This window comes from Thermobia domestica, chromosome 5, assembly GCF_964235325.1.
Source record: "Thermobia domestica chromosome 5, izTheDome1.hap1.1, whole genome shotgun sequence".
Taxonomy (NCBI): Eukaryota; Metazoa; Arthropoda; class Insecta; order Zygentoma; family Lepismatidae; genus Thermobia; species Thermobia domestica.
This window is the reverse complement of record NC_137458.1, coordinates 201398487-201420006: the sequence shown is the minus strand read 5'-3', so window position 1 is coordinate 201420006 and position 21520 is coordinate 201398487. Positions and strand designations below refer to the sequence as shown.

The window sequence follows — 21520 nt, the reverse complement described above, 5'->3', positions numbered from 1 at the left end:
GGACATACGGGGTCGGATTGCACGGGCGAAACCGCTGATAAGGGACTATAACGTTTTGGTGAAACGCCAAAAGTGAACATGCAACATGGATCTCTAGTGACTGGAAACATATAATGTAGTCGGATGAGTCACCGTTCACTTCATTTCAGACCACGTGCCGTGTTTATATGTGAAGGATACCTAAGAAGCTTATGATGCCAATGTCTCCGCCCAACCATGAAACATGGCAACATCTCTAGATGCTATGGGCCGAAATGTCATGGTTTTCAGTGTCCTGTGCTGATGCATACTGGTCGCGTCACTGCCCGTGGTTATGTCGCAATTTTAGAGAATCATGTGCGTCCTGTGGTCCAGATGTTGTTCTGATCAAAGACGCCATATTCCAGCATGATAATGCGCCTATTCACACAGCTGGGACACGGCTTGAGGAATACGAGGATGAAGTTGAACATTTCCCCTGGCCCACACAACCACCGTATCAGAACATAACTAAACATCTGTTTCCGTTTTGGAGACACGACTCCGTCGCGACTTCTACTACATCTTCTCTTACAGAACTAAGTGATAATCCATTTCATACCATTCACGATCCCTATGACTAGAGGTCTGCGCGGATATCCGCATGAAAATGGGTATTTGCAGATATATATATATATATCTCTTTTCTGTGCAGATAGCGGATAAAGTTGCGGATAATGTTTCCTACATTTTTTCTACCTAAAAAAAAATGCTGTGAATTTTCTGATAATGGTGGAAAGAGCACTAGAAACGTTCGTTTTGAATTAAAACTTTTAAAACCAGTTGAAAAATACTAAAATCAAAATACAAGAGTGTTTGAAGCTTGTGACTCAGTGACAGCAGAAGGACAAAAAATGATACGAGAGAGTTGTCCTTTTATTGCTGTTTTCAATATTTTTAGCAGCCGTTTTGTAGGTGAATGACATCTCTGACCTAAACAGAAAGAAACGACAGGGCCCATCGCTACTCCTCAAGTACCGCTATTTGCTGTAAAAAAGAAAAATAATTGCCGCCAAAGCCCTTTTGATAAAGCTGTAAATTTTCAAACCATTTGCCTTGAAGAGGAAGAAATGTCTTCAAATAAAGTTTTTTTTTTTTCTAGCCTGAGAGGTGAGGAACCAAAACCCTAATTTAAAACACCGTATCCCCTTCCATAAACTGAAAGCTGGTCAGCAGAATTATCTTTGTCATTTGTGACAAACTGAAGAAGCGCGTAGGCCACCGAAATAGTAAACAAATCACATCATACGCTCATCTTTCTCTCTCTCTCTCTCTTAAAAAAAATCTTCTTCACTGTTTCCTTTGAAGTACAACAGATACTGAATGCACATTTGCAACCCCACAGATTTCTCTCTTCGGAGAGGTGTCATAGACCTCAATGAACATTCCAAGAGATTAGAGTTTTATAACAGCAATTGTTTCTCTCTCTCTCTCTCTCTCTCTCTCTCTCTCTCTGTCTCTCTCTCTCTTCTTCTTGTGTGTATGTGTATATGTATGTATGTTCTGAGCCTCTGGTAAAGAAAGAAAGAAAGAACAACCAATGCGTTATTTCTCCTACCCTAAATGTGTCCAACAATGAGTGGGGGTTGCAAAGAAACGCAATATATTCTAAACTTCCTATTGCCTCTTTCCGAAATTAACGGTATAGACTTCCTATTTGCATTCGAAGTTATTTTCACTTCTTGTTTCAGTAAAAGCGTGGTCGTGAAAGCTTGAGTTGTTTTTGAGTTTAACGTCCCGTTCAGCAGCGAGGCTATATGAAACGTGGACCTACTGACTAACGTTGAACCCGAACCACATGAGCTCCCGCTTGGAATTGAACCCGGGTCTTCCACGCCAAAGGCGCGTATGCTAACCGCTTAGCCACGAAGGAGCTTGGTCATGAAAGCATGCATTGTATTGTGTTGTTAGTTTCGTCACTTATTTTTTAAATTTAGTGCAATTACTGGTGCTAGTGTCAGTTCGGGATATGTGGATGTGTTTGCGGTCCTGTGATTAATGTTTATTTCTTAATAACGATTATTTCTATTTCGCCTTTGTGTTTAGAACAAGTGCCCCTTTTTTTATGAGTAATGATGAAGTTTAAAAACTTGGTGACGTGCTCTAAAATTAGTCGATTGAGGGGATATTACCTATGTGGCATTATTTTTGTCCGATATCTACATTTGAAGATTTTGGGTAAGTACATAAATCGTTCATTAATTTCTAATTTGTAGCTACACGGTTTATATTGCATTTTATTTATCATAGTTGGTATTTGATCACGACGAAATTGATATAATATATTGTTTCGTTTGATTCAGAAAACTACGTGTATTAGAGAATATGAAAGTTGTATATATTTGCTGCCTCATTATCTGCGGATGCGGGTGCGGATAGAGATGTTGCGAATGCGGGTGTGGATGCGGATAGAGATGCTGCGGATGCGGATGCGATATTTTGTATCCGCACAGACCTCTACCTATGACTCGATTTTATGTCGCATTCGATCTGTTCTGATGGCGAAGAGAGGTTCAAGACCATATAACTCTGATAGGTTGCACTCTTCCAGGTATTTCAAATAAAGCGATAAGTATATGTATATAAGGAATGCTTCTGTTTATCTCTCATACTGTACTCTGATGATGAGAACAATATCAGATCTCGAAACATTGGACAACGTCATACTAGTTGTTAGACTGAGAACCACTATATTCATCACGACGCCAGGAAAACATCAGTTCTTATTATGAGTCGGTAATGTTAGTTGAATGTCGATTCGATGTTGGGCCGAATCTTGGCAAATTGTTGCCGTAAAATTAGTAAAAAGGTTTTCCCACAATTTTGGGTAAATAAGTGGAATTAAATTTCACATGATTGCGTCATATTCCCAGTATCAAACGAAAATGTATTACCTTAATATACCATGGTCACAAGTGGTTTGTATATACTTCCAGAAGTTCTAATTTTCCATTCTTGATAATCGAGACGATGATCCCAATAGTAGATGGGATATGCTAGCACAGCATAGCGATCTTAATGTATGAAGAAATAATGGCATATGTACCTACCATATCAAAATTATCAGGAGAACTACTAGAGCTTCTTGGTTCGCCTGGACTATCAATAGAATTCTCTTTCTGACGGACTTTCTCGTACAATGCTGATTCAAATTCATTTGTCTTATGTTCTATTCCCGCTACTTTTCTGCAACATTAGAATAAAGTTGGAAATAGAGATAGTTACACAGAAATACATGCTAATCTCAAAGCCTGTAGGCTAAATATAAAGAAAATACGTTCATTAATGTTTGTAAAAATCACAACACCAAGAAACAATGAAATAGAATGCACCAAAACTCACAGGATCTTATGTAGTAATAAAGATTACAACTTAATGTAAAAATCTCGAAAGATATAATGATCGCGGAAAAGTGCACTTCTCTGGATTCAGCCATTCATTCAACGAACCACTCTTCAGTTCTGAAGGCTTACTATTAGCTTATAGTCGGGCAGGTCGTAGTGGGACTCGAGTTCTACTTCAAGCTGTCAGATAATCACGTTGTAAATGCTTTTTCTGGCTGTTTTAGAATCTCTTAACACTAGAACGGCGGAGTTTTTGATACTCTCTAGAACGACGGGAGTGGGTCAAAAATGACCCATTCCATTTTTATTAATTATTTGTATTCTAAACCAGTAATATTTATTGTATAATAAAATGTGACTTTCATTCAATAAAACAAAAAACTTCTTTAAACTCTAGCTTAATGTTTATTGATCAATGTGTGCCAATAATACAAATTTAAGAAGCATGCTACTTTTTATGAATATAATATTGTTCGAATGATATTATTAAATGTATTATATACAATGTCAGTTTATTATATAGTAATGTTATATATCACTCTAATTCCTAGATAGTTTTTATTCTTAGATAGTTTCTTCAAGCGCATGACCTAACTGAACTAAACTAACCTAACCTACACACATCTAAACTTGCAGTCTTACACAGAACAAAGTTCAGTCACACCTCTACAAGGAGAAGGGTCATACAAAAACATTGTTCACAAATAAAAACGTGACGTATTACACAAAAAAATATTTTACTAATATGATTGTAATGCGCATCTATGCATTTCTATATCTTTCCTCTCCCTATTTAGAATTTGTTGAAACCCATAACCTGACATAACCTAAAATAGCATACACAGTCGTAAACTTGCAGTAGTTCAAACCAGAAAAAGTCAGTATAGAGTGATTGTTTTCTTAATAAGATATGATAGGTTCTAATCATGAAAGCTCTGACATAAATAGAATAGTAAACTACCTGTTCTTTCGAACAACTCCTTTAGAGATTCTACTTCTTTGGTTGAAATATAATTTATCCAAACATACAAGAAAGTAAGTTGTCTCCCATTTAGACCTGTAAACTTTTTGGTTTCAGTAGCTTTGAAATTTGTGGTTACGCCACAGACTAGTAGTCTAAGAATTCTTGGCAGCGCCGGAAATCGAAGTCGGGATCCCTCAATCCGTAGTCAGTCATGTTCACCACTAGACCAGTGGGGTGGTCATATAGTGGCGATCACAGGGAGAGCTTTGGCTTTCCTCTCCCAACCCGTCTGGTATATAGGAACCTTGTCCCAACCCGCCTAGTCATCGTGGGGGCAGTAGACCAAGTCCTCCCTCCGGGGAGAGGCCTCATTCAATAGTGGATCTAATATGGCTGTGGTTTATTTATTGTTATTTATTTGTGCTATAAATGTCTTCTCATGAAACATTTCAACATAGTGATACCAACAAAAAGAAAACACGCACACACTAGCTATTTATTTTCACAATAGCATGCAAATTGTTTGCAAATTTTTTGTTAAAATGATTGAAATTATTATGAATATTTTGTTACGATGTAAGACATATAATGTGTGTTTTATAATAATAATAATAATAATAATAATAATAATAATAATAATAATAATAATAATAATAATAATAATAATAATAATAATAGTCTTACCTATTTTATGACGCTTATTTGCAGAAGTATGGTTTTCGGTGCTTATCTCTTTCTCTTCCGATATTTCATCCGAATCATCATATTTGTTGTTATTCGGCAGGTAGTCTTCATCTGATGAAATAGCAACGCATTCAGCGTCAGACTCGGCCTCACTTATGTCATTGAATTTTGCAAGTATTTCATTGGGTGCCATCAGTTTCTTGCTCATGATGAATGTTTGAAATAGCACATCAGTCCGAAAATAATGAGATTCTCCTAATCAACACACTCTCTAAAGTATTATTAACTCCAACTAAACTGACAAAATTGCTGAGAAGCTGTTCTTGAATACGAGGTAAAATGGGAGAATATTATGAGAAAGAATGGTCGCAAGATAAAGACGCAGTGTTGTTACAACGTAACAAAATATCACTAACAAAAGAGTTGGGTCAAAATTGACACAAGCCGCCGTTCTAGTATAATTGTTTGGTATTTCAAAAGGCAAAGTGTGGATAAGAGTGATACTTAGTACAAATATTTCTTCAAGAGAACGAATAAAAGTCACAATAATTCGATCCGTTTCGTAAGGAAATAGAAAAGTTGTTAAAACCTAAAGTTCGAAATGGGTCAAAAATGACCCAGCCGCCGTTCTAGTGTTAAGCACTAATTCTCAAGAATAGCACTAATACTCATTATGCTGAGGACAATTAAAGGAATTAAATTCTCTTTTTATTACTCAATTGTCTGTTTTGCAGTCTCTTCGTTACATTTTGACTTTATCTCTCGCAATGATCTGTGAACAACTAATATAATGTTTACTGGATCGAGAACTGAAAACCAGGATTCTCCTTCGCACTATAGAATAATCTTAATTCTGTAAACCAGATTGCATAAACAACGTTTTACTCATTGCTGTCAGAAGCATTGAGAGTCGGTGTCTTCATAACATACGATTAGTAACAAATCATTGGTGGTATATGGCCATGAATGATAGTACACAAGATTTGGTTTTGTAAAAGCATGGCTATTTACTCCAAATTAACTATTAAATAACTGCTGTGAGACTACAAGACATCGGGATTGAGGAAACTCGGAGTGGGGAAATACTCTACCGAATTAATTAAAATAGTAGGAACCTCACCATTGAAATGTAAAAAAAAATGTTGTGTATTAATGTTTTCTTTAACAATCTATGCATATGGTTAAATGCTCGCAGAAGGCTCCAGAGTCTTACCTTCGCCACGGGGGGCGCGGTGGCTCAGTGGTAGAGCGTTCACCTCTGGTGCTTGGGGTCCCGGGTTCGATCCCAGCCCCCGCCAAGTGAACTTTGTGGTGGACAAACACCGTGCTCGTGGGTTTTCTCGGGGTTCTCCCGTTTCCTCCCACTTTCTTCATTCCACCATTTCACTCATCTCGCATAATCACCGTCTCCTTTAGCCTAACCGGCATAACCGTGGGACGTAAAACTTAAAGATTTCATTTCATTTCTTACCTTCGCCACGTAAAGAGTAATAAATAAATAAATAAATAAATAAATAAATAACGAAAGAATCAACAACTCTGAATGAAAGGCTTATAGCATGAATAGTGGTCGCAAAATATATTCTGTATTCAAGTTCATTAATGTGGGCGCTGATATGATGTCCTGCAGAGTGATGGTACTGATAAATGTTTAAAAATAGTTTTCCATTACTTCTGTAATACATATTTACGCACACAAAAACATAACGCACACGTGTATAAAAAACGAAATATTCATTAGGACTCATATCGTCTGTTTATGTAGTTAAACAGACATGATGACTGCGAATCTTCTTTATTAGCGTTGAAGGCGGATGGTTCTGCTAACGAATCCCATTAATTCTGAGCGTTAAGTGGGGGCCGCGGTGGCTCAGTGGTAGAGCGTTCACCTCTGGTGCTAGGGGTCTCGGGTTCAAACCCTGCTCCCGCCAAGTGAACTTTGTGGTGGACAAACACCGTGTGCGTGGGTTTTCTCGGGTTCTCCCGTTTCCTCCCACTTTCTTCATTCCACCATTTCATTCATTACTCATCATCACCGTCTCCTTTAGCCTAACCGGCATAACCGTGGGACGTAAAACTCAAAAAATTTCATTTCATTTTTTCTGAGCGTTAAGTTCTTGCATCTTCCTGGAGCTCGGGTATATCTTTCTTGATAGTAATGGGAATCGAACTCCTCCCTCATCGGTTCCGCGTCCCATGTCTTAACCCAAACAAAGTTTTCATAAAAGTCAAGAGATGGTAAATAGTGGAAAAGGTATTTTCATGTGTCCTATGATATTACACATACTGTATAATAGTACTGTACTAGTAGTAATAGTACTGTATATGAATTATAGTACTGTACAATGAATTATAATTCAAAAGTGAAATAACGGAACAAAGAGAGACGGATGTCTCTTGATCGCGATATAAAACATCAGCGTTTTCATGTCCTTCAATACTCCAACCTCTCGGTTCAGAGTCAGAAAGTGTGATGGTTGTTGAAAGATCTCCAGAATATATGAGATTTAACTAATGCTCAAGGAATACGGTCCAGGGGCACAGAAGACATCCTTATAAATCTGGAGAGGAAAGATATATCTCGTTCCCTTTTAGGTTAAAAATTGCAAAAAATGTAAATGTAAAAAATGTGATAAATATTCTCTAGGACTCGATTATATAACTGTAAATTTTAGTGGTTCTGTTTATCCCCTTCTAAGGTTAAAAATTTGTCAAAATATTCGTATGGACATTTGCTACCACGTAGTCGGTCATTAACCATACTTATCCTATTAAGTGAGGCTTTATCACTTGCACGGTCGAGTACATGAGTCTGATCAATTTTATAGAGCACGGGTATATTTATGGCCCCTTCTCAAAATTTGGCAGGGATGTGTTGCCTACCACTTAAATTTGGAAATTGTCAAAAAACAAAATTTGATAAAAGTTTTCTAAGACTCTAATGTATAATTTTGTACATTTGAGTGATCCTGTTTATCCTTTCTACGAGTTAAAAATAATCAAAATATTTGTACTGCCATATGCTCACTATGTGGTAGGTTTTTGATGTAATTTATCGTCTTATGCCCCTCTTAACTTGTGAGAGGGGGTGTGTTGGCCCACTTTAAATTTGGGAATTATCAAAAAACTAAAAATTTTGAAATTATATCTACGACGCAAATACATATATCTGTAAATTTGGTTTCTTCACCTTGTATCCTTCTATAATAAAAAAAAATTCAAAACAAACACTATATTTTGGTGGGAATTTTAGTGAAAATTCTGAATTAGTACAAAACAAAATTTTGCATGTATAGTACTCTAAGTTCCACTAAGATGAAGAGGCTCTATTACAAAACATGATCATATGAATGAGTGTATTGGTTTCTACTCTTGAATAGGGCATGGGTATCAACCAAACACATGTAAGAATCCCCAGCTAGAATTCACGGATCTGGTCTAAAGGTGATATGGCGATATGGGAGACGCACGATATCCTGATTGAAGATAGCACGGCAGAAAGTTGGTTAGTTGGCTTAGAGTTTAGTGTCCTTTTATGTAGCAAGTCTATGTGAGACGTTGAGCTACAGCTTAACATGGTATCCAAACTACACGAGCTCTACCGGGAACAGAACACAGGTTTCTCATGCCAAGTGCACGTATGCCAACCATATAGTTAAGAGCAAGATCGGTCCTGGAAAGTGTCCAGATAAGGTCAGAGGAAAAGACTAAAGACATCACAAATGACCGATGTACTACTTTCCTGAATGATGACCAGAGCTGAGCGGAATATGTACTCAATTTTCCTCTCTCTCATCAAATATCAGAAAGTGAAGTGTAAATGCTGTAGGCAAACCTGCACACAATGCGATGCAGCATGTCGCTCAAAGTGCATTTCCTACATAGCCACACGTTTGTCTTTTCTGAAAACTTAGGAGATGTGTCTGATAAGCATGGTGAGAGCTATCAGCAATCAATCCAAATCCTGGAGCAGCGACACAATAGAAAATCTGGCGTGGCAATGTTTTCAGATTGCTGTTGGAATTTGGCACGTGACACGCCCCCCCTCCCTCCCACATTGCACGAGAAGAGAGATTCACAGGTGTTTCTTTCATTTTGTGATTCTTAACATGCTAGGGATGGTACCGAGACGAGACGAGACGAGACTTTGTACAGTCTCGGTCTCGTCTCGGTTGATAAATAACGATCTCGGTCTCGGTCTCGTCTCGAGCAAAAAATCACCGTCTCGATCTCGGTCTCGTCTCGATCGACAGATGCTTGTCTCGATCTCGGTCTCGGTCTCGAGTACCAAGTCTCGGTCTCGTCTCGAAAGTCTCGAAAGTCTCGAAATAAATAGTGTGACATTAAAATAGTGAAAGTATTATTCTCGTATAGTCTGTCGTTTCCGCTCATTTTTTCTTTCATTTTGACTTAGAATTATGGTATGGTGTACCTCTTCATAGCTAATTTGCTAGTGCTAATGCTTTCCATGTGTGTATTCCAGGTTCAATGATCAGTGGGTATATCACCCTAAAACCCTAATAGTAACCCATATTTCACTTTCAGCAATAGACTTTGTCTTATATAGCCTCAGAACTGCCTATACAATTAAACTCTATTAAATTAACTCCAGTACTATACAGTAGTTTATTTCCTTCCTTTGAATCAGAATTGTTCAATACTTCCTAACGGATAACACAACACATAGCAGCACGAATATATTAAATCGTACCAAAATTGAAAAATTACAATTTCTCATTTATTATTTAACACATTCTGCTTTGACTGTCATTTTAAAAACAGAATATAACGTTCATTATCTTAACAAGTAGGGTAAATTATTACTACAAAATACGTATTTTTTTGTTTCAAATTGATAAAATGTTTTATTACCGTTTCACATCTCCGTGTTTAATTGACACTTTATAACACGAACGTCCTGAACTTTGTGGTGGGAGCTACTACACTCATCTTTGCTATGCGAGGTCTCGAGTTGGATCACAAAACAAGTTAGATTCAAAGTCCGATGTTTCACATAGTTCGCATCTCATTTTAAGTGCATTCTGTTTCTTATACAAGTTCATAAGGTCGTAATGCATTACGTAAGCACATATCCAGTGCCGTAACATAGATTAAGCTTATTCCTGAGCTCTCAACGGTGCATGTAATCTTTATTCGAGAAAACTAATCTTGCGTTCATTTGAAATTTTATATTGATTAAAAATTACTTGCGAAACATCTATATATATAAAAGAGAACGCACAAATCCTTTGTTCCCTCATCACGCTAATACGGCTGAACCAATTTCTTTCATTTTTGGGGGGTTATTAGGATTTGGACCCTAGATGGTTTTTATCATATCACTTTAATTTTTAATTACCAGTGTCTTGAGATAATTGACCATTCAAGTGTCCATAACGTACAAATCCTTTGTTAGTTCATCATAGGTAAAAATAAACGTATTTATATGCAACCCGCATGACCGTGTCACTCGGCGGGTTAACATAAATGACAGGCGATATAATGTTAACATTTACTGCAATCTACTATGGTTTTTATCATATCACTTGAAAGCGAAAAAGTAAAAATTATCTAAGTAACAAAGTTTATTGCGTTCCGGGGTGACCGCAGCGAAGCGGGGCGGGTTAACATAAATGACAGGCGATATAATGTTAACATTTACTGCAATCTTCTATGGTTTTTATCATATCACTTGAAAGCGAAAAAGTAAAAATTATCTAAGTAACAACGTTTATTGCGTTCCGGGGTGACCGCAGCGAAGCGGGGTGAACGCTGCTAGTATTATATACGTATACATATGATATAAGTATATAGGTAATTAGAGTTATCTGTATCTACTTCTTCTCACTCGCCAGAACAATTGATTCTTAACTTTCTAGTTTTCTTTTATATTAATTTTCGTAGTTTTGCTGCAACATGATGGATTGAATAGTCAAATATATTTTTTTCGCTCTACGACTTTCATTAAATTTTGGATCCATTTTTACCCTACCTTACCTAGTAAAAGTTATATATATATATATATATATATATATATGAACTTTCGAGGTAGACTATGCTGTCACTTTTTGGTTGAAATTGAGTTAACAATACTTTTTTAATAGACTATGTTCTTTCTAATGGTGTAATAATATAAGTTTGAAAGCATCTTACTACTTTGTAACTACTTAGTAAGTTTCAAAAACAGTACTATAGGTCTCAGTTGAGAAACCGGTTTTTCGCTTCTCTAAAATTACGAAATTATGACTTGGTTTAGGTTACCTCCGAGGTCCAGATATAATAAAATCATCACCATCATCATAATAAACCATTATTAATCCATTGCTGGATGAAGGTCTTTCCAAGTCTTCTCCAACAACTATCTAACTTGGGCAATTCTTTTTCAGGTTACTCCTCAGTGGTGCTTGATTTCGTCACACCTTCTTGTATGCGGAGGTTTCCTAGACTTTTTGTCTCGTGGTATCCAGTCTAGAATTGTTTTCGTCCGACGATCATAATTTATTCTTGCAATACGTCCAGCACATCTTCCAGCTCATATTAAATTATTTCATTAGCACTATCAGTATTCATTTCTATATATTTGGGCTACAAATAGTTCGAATTCGCTACTTTCGGAGTACAGACACGCTACTTTTTAATCTTCGGATCTGGCAACACTGACTGAATGATTTAAATCAACACAATGTGAGGACCCCCATTTGATCTAGCGGCTAGCACGCTTGATTTCGGTTGGCGTGGTCCCAAGTTCGATTTGAGGTAGGGGTAAAGTTGAACGACCGAAGTGGTTCGGATTCCACTATAATCATTCGCTCCACGTCTCCTTTAGCCGCCCTAGCATAACTGTGGGACGTTAAACTAAAACAAAACAAAACAAGAATGAACACTGTGTATTACTAACTGTAAGTCTTTGGATAATTGCATATAGCTATATGGTATGGATCGAATTTGAGGTCGGTGGTCAAACTAAAACAAGTGAAATATAATTAGGGTGTAATTAGAATCTTTAATTAAGCACGGTCTTAATATAAAATGTACACCAGGCCTAAGGCTTAGGGGGAACAACTAGTGTTACTGAAAATGTATCAGTTACATTTAATTTCAGTTACAATTTGCATTTACATGTATTGCTGGAACGAAGACTTAAACATTAACATTATAAGTAGCCCAAAGACTATGAAAAACGTCGTCTCTTGAAAGTATTCTTGCATCATAAAAGAAATTACGAGTAATTCTAAAATATTTTGCAGTTTATCTACGTTATTTGCACATATTTAGAATAATATTTAGCAATTTATTCAAGTGGGCAACACTGCTTAAAATAATGTAACTGCAACTTGTAATTTAAACCACCAAAAACTATTGTCGTAATGTTATAGAAGCTAAGGAAAGCAATAATCATTATAAAAATTTAATACAAATACAGTAGAGCGTCGATTATCCGAAGTAATTGGGGGACATGGGTGTTCGGAAAACTGGTTTGTTCGGATAATCGAACTGTACATGTTTATTTGCCAAAAAGAAGTACTGTACAGTAAATTTATCCATAAAAACAGGCATCTCTTAGGGTATCACAAAGTAACGTACAAAGGCAACTTTAGTATGAATATATAGTATGTGATACAGTTTATTAAACAAAAATATGTACATATTACATACGCATTTTGCTGGCGGCTTGGCCGGTCAGCAGCGCCTTATGAAGGCCCCATTAGAAGCAATGTTCCGCCAGCGGTGGCTCAGTGCGGCGACTACTGTGGGAAACTTGGTTTGGGAGTGAGGGGAATGATGGACGGTAGGGTGGGAGAGTAATGGGGCGTTTACACTTGGTCGATTTAGTCGCACGGCTAAATCGACTCGCTGCATTTGCGACTAAATCGAAGCAACTAGGCCGAATGAGATCGATGGATGTGTTCAATTGTTTCAACCGAAATTGAATGCTGCTTGTCGACTCGCTCTCCTCTGGTCGATTCGAAATCGACTGGCAATTTTAAAGATGTCCAAGCAAAAAGTAATTGCTACAATTTGCGGTGTTATAGCAGAAGAAAATAGAATCGACCACAGAAAATAGAACGTCTTTCAATTCAGTTGCTAGTCGATTAGTCGCTTTCGATCAACAAGCGATTAAGTTGAAGTCCTGTTTACACGTTCGATTAAGTTGAAAGTGACGTCAATTCAACTGAATCGAACGCAAATCGACTAAGTGTAAACTCCCCATAATGGGGCGTTTACACTTAGTCGATTTAGTCGCACGACTAAATGGACTCGCTGCATTTGCCACTAAATCGAAGCAACTAGGCTGAATCAGATTGATGGATGTGTTCAATTATTTCAACCACAGAAAATAGGACGTCTTTTAATTCAGTTGCCAGTCGATTAGTCGCCTTCGATCAACAAGCGATTAAGTTGAAGTCCCGTTTACACGGTCGATTAAGTTGAAAGTGACGTCAATTCAACTGAATCGAACGCAAATCGACTAAGTGTAAACGCCCCATAACAGGTGCGAGCGAGTACACAGTTCGGTTAAGCGGTCGTTCGGTTGACCGACGTTCAGATAATCGACGCTCTACTGTACGTCATTTTAAGCAGTATAACAATCACTACCAATGTGTTTGGTATCTCTGAAACGATTTGAAATAATTGTTGTAAATGGCGTTGAAAGCATTTAAGTCTTTTGGAAGCATCTACATGATGAGACGTGATATGTCAGCGCGTTTTCGGAAGTGAAGTCTTTAGAAACATTTAAATTTTCCGTTTCTTGAAATTTTGTTTCTTCATTCATTCGAAATGTATTATTCCATGATCATAGTATTTAACGCTAAGATACAGTTGATGCGCATTGCACCGGCCATACCATTTGAGTTATTAGAGATCTCCAAAATGTTGATGTTAGTGATACTGTGTTGTCCTTTGTTACACTAAATAATGTATGGGCTATTGTGGTTTTGTTAAATAACTAAATTAGAAATATGTAATACTTTACGTAGCACAATTTGAGAAAATACAACTTTATTTTGCTTTAGCAACATTGTATGTTTATCTAATATTGCAGAGTATTTAGAAGAATTTCCCAACTTGGTACAAAATTCCAGCATTTCTAATATATATATATACAGGATGGCCCATTTTAATCTTTCCACGGAGATATCTCGTAAACGGTTGAACATAAATGCCATGGGGCACACCGAATGGTGTTGTCGCGGCGCTTCCCCGGGCCGCCCTTCATGGGGTCCCAGGGCCAAACTTTAAAATTTTAAATGGAAACATGGGACGAGTAATACTTTGTTCCATAGATTTTTAAAAAAGTAAAAAGCGTTGTGGCAAAAGATTTTTCATATCGGTCACCGTATTCAAAATGACCGCCAAGACATGGTGCCTGTATCAGATATAACGTCCAGTACCACTAGACTCCTAATATGAAAATAGTTGGAGATAAATGAACAGAATAAAACTCGTATAGGAAAAGCACAGAGGGTATTTATCATTTCACGGCTGGAGTATAATGCAACGGAGAAAGAGATTATTAAAGTGTAATTGACATGATGAAAAGGAGGAAATGATAGAAAATTATCTTTCCGATCTCTGTCCGTAAGTAGGTGAAGCGGGAATGAATGGTAAAATCTCAAATGAGAACCTCACTTTTATTTGCAATAGATATGGTTTGTCTGAAACACTTATGTGTACAAATGACTGGTACTATAATGAATAAAAATAAAGTGAAATAAGGTGAATAAAATTAAGATAAAATTCAAGTTTAACAACATTTTGCCCACCCCTGATAATTTAACACAATGCGTGCAACGATTTTTGGGACATATCTGCATCAGTATGTACCGTTTCGTTACAAATGATCACAACTGAAATTACCGCTGAAAGTTATTCGGAATGTAACTGTGGACATCTCAGTGAAACTCATATTCTATCACATGCAAGAAGACATAGAAGGAAAAGAAGCGAACCAATATCATGCAGACGACTGTTGAACAAAACCAACGTTTGTAAACATTGTTCTTAAAGTGTTCGACAAATTTGTTTCGCATTTCAGTTTATTCATTTTTGCATCAAACCATTGCCTGCAATCAAAATGGAAGATACCATTTAACAAGAATTTTACCTACTTTATCCCATTAGAGAGACATTTATCTCTTATAAAAACACATTTCAAATAACTTTGTTTCGTAGATACAATTTGCAAAAACTAAGGCTCTCATCTGCAATTTCACCGATCCTTCCCGCTTCACTCACTTACGGAGTGAGGTTAGGATAAATTTCTAAAAGTTAGATTTCTACTAGTCATCTTTTCGACTGTTGCAACATTCCCGAGAGATAGAATGATAAATACCTCTGTGATTTCCTATTCGGATATTTGTTCTGGTGTTTTCATATTAGTGATACTGGACGTTTTATCTGATGCAGGTACCATGTCTTGGTGGTCATTTTGAAAATATTGAACAATCTTTTGCAACAGCACTCTTTATTTTTTAAAGATATATCGAACGAGATATCACTCACCCCATGTTTCCATTTACAATTTTGAAGTTGCGCCCTGGGCCCCCATGAAGGATAGCCCTGGAAGCCTCCGCGACAATATCAATCGATGTGCCACATGACATTTTCTATTTGAGTTTTTGTTCGGTTCATTTTATGTTCAACCGTTTTCATATTAGTGGTACTGCACGTTTTACTGTATCTGATAGAGGCAACATATCTTGGCGGCCATTTTGAGTACAATGCCCGATATGAAAGATCTTTTGCCACAACGCTTTTTGGGTTTTAAAGATCTATCGAATGAGGTACCACTCACCCCTTGCTTCCATTTAAAATTAAAGTTGGGCCCCGGGAACCTATGCAGGGCAGCCCTGGGGGGCCGCGACCATATATATATGAGAGAGAGAGAGAGAGAGAGAGAATTCTATTTGCATCAGCAGTAGATTTTGTTTCAGGAGAGACTTGAGGAACGAGGAAGAAACATTTGCGTTGTACGTGCAATGCAAAAAATGATCACAAATTTATTTCGGGAGGGGTTTGAGCTCGATAACCACCCCCTAAATACGCCACTGTACATCAGTCATCCGTTCTCATATTATCTAACATAGCAACGAAAGAAATTTTGAGTGAAGGCAATTTTAGTATCTATCAATATCAATATTCGAGACGAGACCGAGACTTTCGAAACTGACCTAAGTCTCGTCTCGGTCTCGTCTCGATTTATAGAGGCCTGTCTCGGTCTCGGTCTCGTCTCGGTATTTCAAAGTCCGTCTCGGTCTCGGTCTCGTCTCGGTATATAAAAGTCCGTCTCGGTCTCGGTCTCGTCTCGATAATTCGAGACGAGACCGAGACGAGACCGAGACTAGTCTCGGTCTCGGTACCATCCCTATAACATGCATCAATCTGCATCTGTGTTGCCCGTTTTCAAAACGTCTCTTGTCCATTTTACAAACCTTTCGGGAAATCTTTTATTTCTTTGTTATCATCTTAATTAGTACACCTGAGGACGAGTAAAATAAGTTTTGTAAACTATAAAATAAATACCTGAACCATTAAATGGAATAAATAAGATGAAATTAAGTATTAACAAAACAAAAATCACGAAAAAAATACATCCCAGAGAAGTGGACAAGAGACGTTTTGCAACTGGACGACTCGTCTATGTCTTTGTAGGTTTTTTCACTTAACTATAATTTTTGATTGGTTGGCAATGCATAAAAACATTAATTTCAACTGCATTTTTCTAGGTATACAGGTTGTTTCATGTATGTGGATGTTTACTTAAAAAAAAAAAAAAAAATATGGTTTATGGAAAACTGCAAGCAACCCTAGTAATAAATATTGGTTTATCCTTCTGATAACCGAATATACTATGTACATATTTTTTTTATTTCACTTAGTTTGCATTGTACATGAAAATAACGATTTTATTAAAAGAGATTTTTTAAATGTAAAATTGTTTCCTTAAACAGGTGTAAACAGATGTAACATAATTTATTTCAGATATGTAATCAGGTCAAGAACTATAATAAACACCTACTTTCGTTCAGTAAAGAGATAAAAAAATAAAATTCGTAGAGGAGTAGTATCAGTCCACGTTCAACAAAGAAAAACAGATAAAAATGAACTTACTTGTTTGAATTCTTCAGGACATGCATAGTCCCTGTCTGTTCAATCATAGATGCTTGCATATAATCTTCTCTGTTGGATACATCATTTCTACGTATACACTCATCTTCCACTGAAGATTCGTTTTCCCATGTGTGACATTCAAGAATTGAAGTTGTTTCCTGTGTGCGCTCTTTTTCAAGTATGAGATTTTTCCTTTGATATGATAAAATTTCACCATTTGTTGGATTTTTAAATGATCCATTACCAAGGTCAATAAGTTTGTGAAGATCTTCTGTAATTCTAACTTCATTCTCTTTAGCAATGTAACCTTCTACGTAAAAACAAAAAGCAATCAGATAGTAGAAAATGTTATTTCCTATCTAACATTATCACTGAAGAAAATAAGACAAAAATATGATATTGGTTCTTAAATTTAAAAGATTGACTTCAGAAAGACTGATTTCAATTCATTACTAAGTACTTCGTCTTACCTATATTCACATTCCGATCGTTATTTTTTTACGTTATCAGGAACTCTCTTAAATTTGACCTATAATTTCTTAGAAAATCCTTTATTATAGGGTTGCCGTTCGTCCCGGAAAATCTGGGACAGTCACGGAATCGAGATCTGCGTCCCAGCGTCCCGAAAATATTCCTCGGGTCGCTTAAATGTCCCGGATTTCAGCGAAGAAGAAAGGAGGGGAATATTATAGTTCGCTTTTTTCACAAGATTAGGTATATAATTATTCCCTTCAACTTTTGAGTATGACAATTCAAAAGTTAAGAAAAAAACAATAAAAAACTTTTAAAAAAGAGGGGAATCATGCCCACGTAAGCATACATGCGAGCTATTGAGTTGTTAGTTTGTTAAAAATAACAGAAATAAAGTAAAAATTCAAGGAAAGGAGTTGTTTGAAGATACGAAACGCTGCCAGAACATATTGCCAATGAATTAACCGTTCTAGAAAGAAAGAGAAAAAAAAGATACAAACATGTGAAAGGAAACATCATACTTTAATGAGCTAAGACAGACTGAACGTCAAAAAACATAACTCATCCTGAGAAATTAAAAAAAAAAATGCTCATCTGCTTACCTTTGCTTAACTAGGGAGGAAAAGGTATACTAAAATGACTAAAAAAAGAGATTACGTAATACTTGAACAACTCTAATGGAACAAAGTAAATTAGTATTTAACAAATTGGTAAATTAGTACAGTGGACTCTTTTTAATTCGAAGTCCAAGGGGACACGAAAAAACTTCGAATTATCCAAAATTCGAATTATCCAACAACTTTCATTTTCACATATATAACAACAAACAAACCAAAGTACTGGGCATCAAAAACATATTCATATGGTGTAGACTTTACCTTTAAAGCAGCTTATTATTTGCGTGATCGAATACCGCAAACTAACAAACGACATTGACTTCACATAATTCAAACAACGTGTACAATGGAAAATATATTTACGTACAACACTACAACATACATTGAATAGCCCAAACAATTAAACAACAGTAACAATTTGAATATTCTGTTCTCACTTTTAAGAAGTTGTAAACTTCATTTGCTTAAATTTGATTGTTTTTGTACGGTCAATAAATATTGAATTTCATGTATTGCGTGGAATACGATATTAATAACATTTGGTTGACTTTGTCAATAATTCATCTTAAATTTTCTACCAATTCTGAAACAAGATAAGATTGTCACAGTTCTCTATCTTTACTTCTTCCCCAACTCACCTTCGTCTTATCATTACATAGATTTTCTATTTATCTTTTGTATTACTCTTCCCTATGGCTGTATCTGGATAACTGAAAATACGTTAAAACTGTATTTCTCTGTTTACATCTGTCTAACATTAAAAATTTTCAACTGTAATTACTTCGAATTATCCAAAACATAGGTTCAAAAGTTCGATTTATCCACGATTTTTTACTATTGTTTTCAATACAGTTTTCAAGGGGAATGGACTTCTATTCGAATTATCCAATATTTCGAATTATCCAAGTTCGAATTAACGAGACTCCACTGTATATATCTTTCTCCTGTAACTCATTCTGCTAGTCCTCTTTGATTCGAAACTCTCGTTCTCTGACCACAGCTCCTCAATAGTTAAGAAATCAATGCGTATGCTGGGGCTTCTTTACCGATTCACTGAACTACGCACTGTGGCATCATAAGCAACATTCTATAAAATTCTAATATCATCCAAGATCGAATACTGTTCTCCCATATGGGTCATGGCCGCACCTACACATCTCTCTAGGCTTGAGTCTGTTCTCAATTTCTTTATTGCAATAGTACATTTTCCTGTTCCCGTACTTCGAATATTACCTAAGGAGGAATTTCTGCGATATCTTAATATCCAACAGCCGGGAGTACGCAGAAATAACTCTGACCTGAAATTTCCTCATAAAATAGTTAATGGGAACCTAAAATCAGAAACCCTACTTCAACAACTATCCTTATGTGTCCCTTCCCGCAAAACGCGGAAGGCCCACTATTTCCATCTTTGACGTCCTAGGATAACAATTATACAGAGGTCTCTTTCTCACAGAATACCGAATTATTATAATAATCTAACTGGTGAGGTGGACATTTTTTCGAACTACCCGGTGTTTGACACACCAATAAAACGCATGCTGGCCAAATAATATTACTTGTGCACTATTTGCTGATATTATTGATGTTATTGTTGTCGTTATTTATTTTTATTTTTTGACGTTTTTCTTTTTTTCTTTTCCTGCTTGTTAACATTTCCCTGTATAAAATGGCAACATTATTCTGTACCTGAGAATTTGTTCAATAAATAAATAAATAACATTTTTTATTCATTTTAAGCATTTTAAAGATTCTCGTAATTTAGTTGCAACCCGGATTTTCATGTTTGAAATATGGCAACCCTACCTTATTAGTACAGTCCAATTACGTTTTAACATATATATAAAAAAGAACAAAACGAAGTTTGCTAGACTATAAAGTACTACTTGTAAAATATTTATCACAAAAAGGCGGAAAAAAATCCAGTTGTGGGTTAAAAAGACATCACGTCATCAACATGTCCGTTCTCAGAAGTGTAACGTCTTAGAGAACACAGGTAGAAACCCGGGATTGTTAACAACATAGCGAAGTAGACGAACGAAACATCGACGAAACATTAATGATGTTATACTTATCAAACATTTGTGGAGTAACGAATTATCATAATGAAATGCTTCTTGTTAGTACTAAATAATATCATTAAAATTTGGTTGAAAATGGCATATTGAAATAACGTTATTGTTGAATAGTCTATTATAGTCCATGGGTCAAAAGGGTGATGATTTCCCCCCCCTAGGGAACTTTTGCCATTATATTAGAAATGTTCCTTAGGGCCCTTAGAATAAAAAAAAAATAGTTGTTGGTCAACATATAAGTGCAACACCTGGGTCCTGGGACCCTAAACCCTTTAGCATCCGTGTATATTTACAGACATCGATGGGATCTCTTTAAATGACCGTAGATCAGACCGTTAGTGCAACACTGGAACAAGTTATACCTCGATCAATTTCTAAGACTGTAGGCTTTCAGTTTACCTTATGAACGGGACATTTTTGTGTACAAAGGAAAACTAATTGAGGGATATTTAAGAAAATTTCCCCTAAAAAGTCCCTTCTCGCGATTCTTTTAGTTATTATGTGGCAACACTGCAAACTACGTGAATAATAAAACATATTTATGTGTCCCATTTCATGTTTAACTTACACTGAAAATTTCATCTTGATTCATCAAATAGCAGCAAAGGATTTTTTTTAAATAGTTTTCACAGAGTTCATAATAATAGATTTTCATGAAAGTACGAGTATGACTTTATATCAATGTTCCGACCGTCAGTGCAACACTGGAACAAGTTATACCTCGATCGATTTGGAAGAGTGTAGGCTTTTAGTTTACGTAATGAACGAGACATTTCTGCGTATAAAGGAAAAACAATTGAGGGATATTTATTATTCCCTAAAAGCGTCCCTTCTCGCGATTCTTTTAGTTATTACGTGGCAACACTGCTAGCTGGTGAATAATAAAATATATTTAGATGTTCTGTTTTATGTTCAACTTAAACTGAAACTTTCGTCTTGATCCATCAAATAGCAGCAGAGGAAACATGTATTTTAGTCTTCACAGGGTTCATAATAATGGATTTTCATGGAAATATGAGTACGACTTTGTGCCAATGTACAGTTATTACGTGGCAACACTGCTAACTAGGTGAATAATAAAATTTATTTGTGTGTTCTATTCTATGTTGAACTTAAACTGAAACTTTTGTCTTGATCCATCCAATAGCAGCAGAGGAAATATGTATTTTATAGTTTTCACAATTTTCATTATTTTAGTTGATTTTCTCATTCGTTATATTATGACAGATTCCC

The 21520-nt window shown here is 36.2% G+C and overlaps 1 protein-coding gene across 11 annotated transcripts in view; it reads right to left on the bottom strand.

The window, feature by feature from the left end:
* The window catches only part of LOC145686344 (uncharacterized), a 584205-nt gene that overhangs the window by 301969 nt on the left and 260716 nt on the right, over positions 1-21520 (bottom strand). For all 11 annotated transcript variants that reach the window (XR_014131592.1, XR_014131591.1, XM_081759580.1 and 8 more), the window contains 2 exons: positions 17125-17434; positions 3069-3204 (listed from right to left, as the gene is read on the bottom strand). Coding sequence is in view for 9 of the 11 variants with exons in the window: in XM_081759580.1 (XP_081615706.1) it covers positions 3069-3204; positions 17125-17434 (446 nt within the window). In the remaining 2 variants the exon portion in view is untranslated. The remainder of the gene's footprint in view (positions 1-3068; positions 3205-17124; positions 17435-21520) is intronic.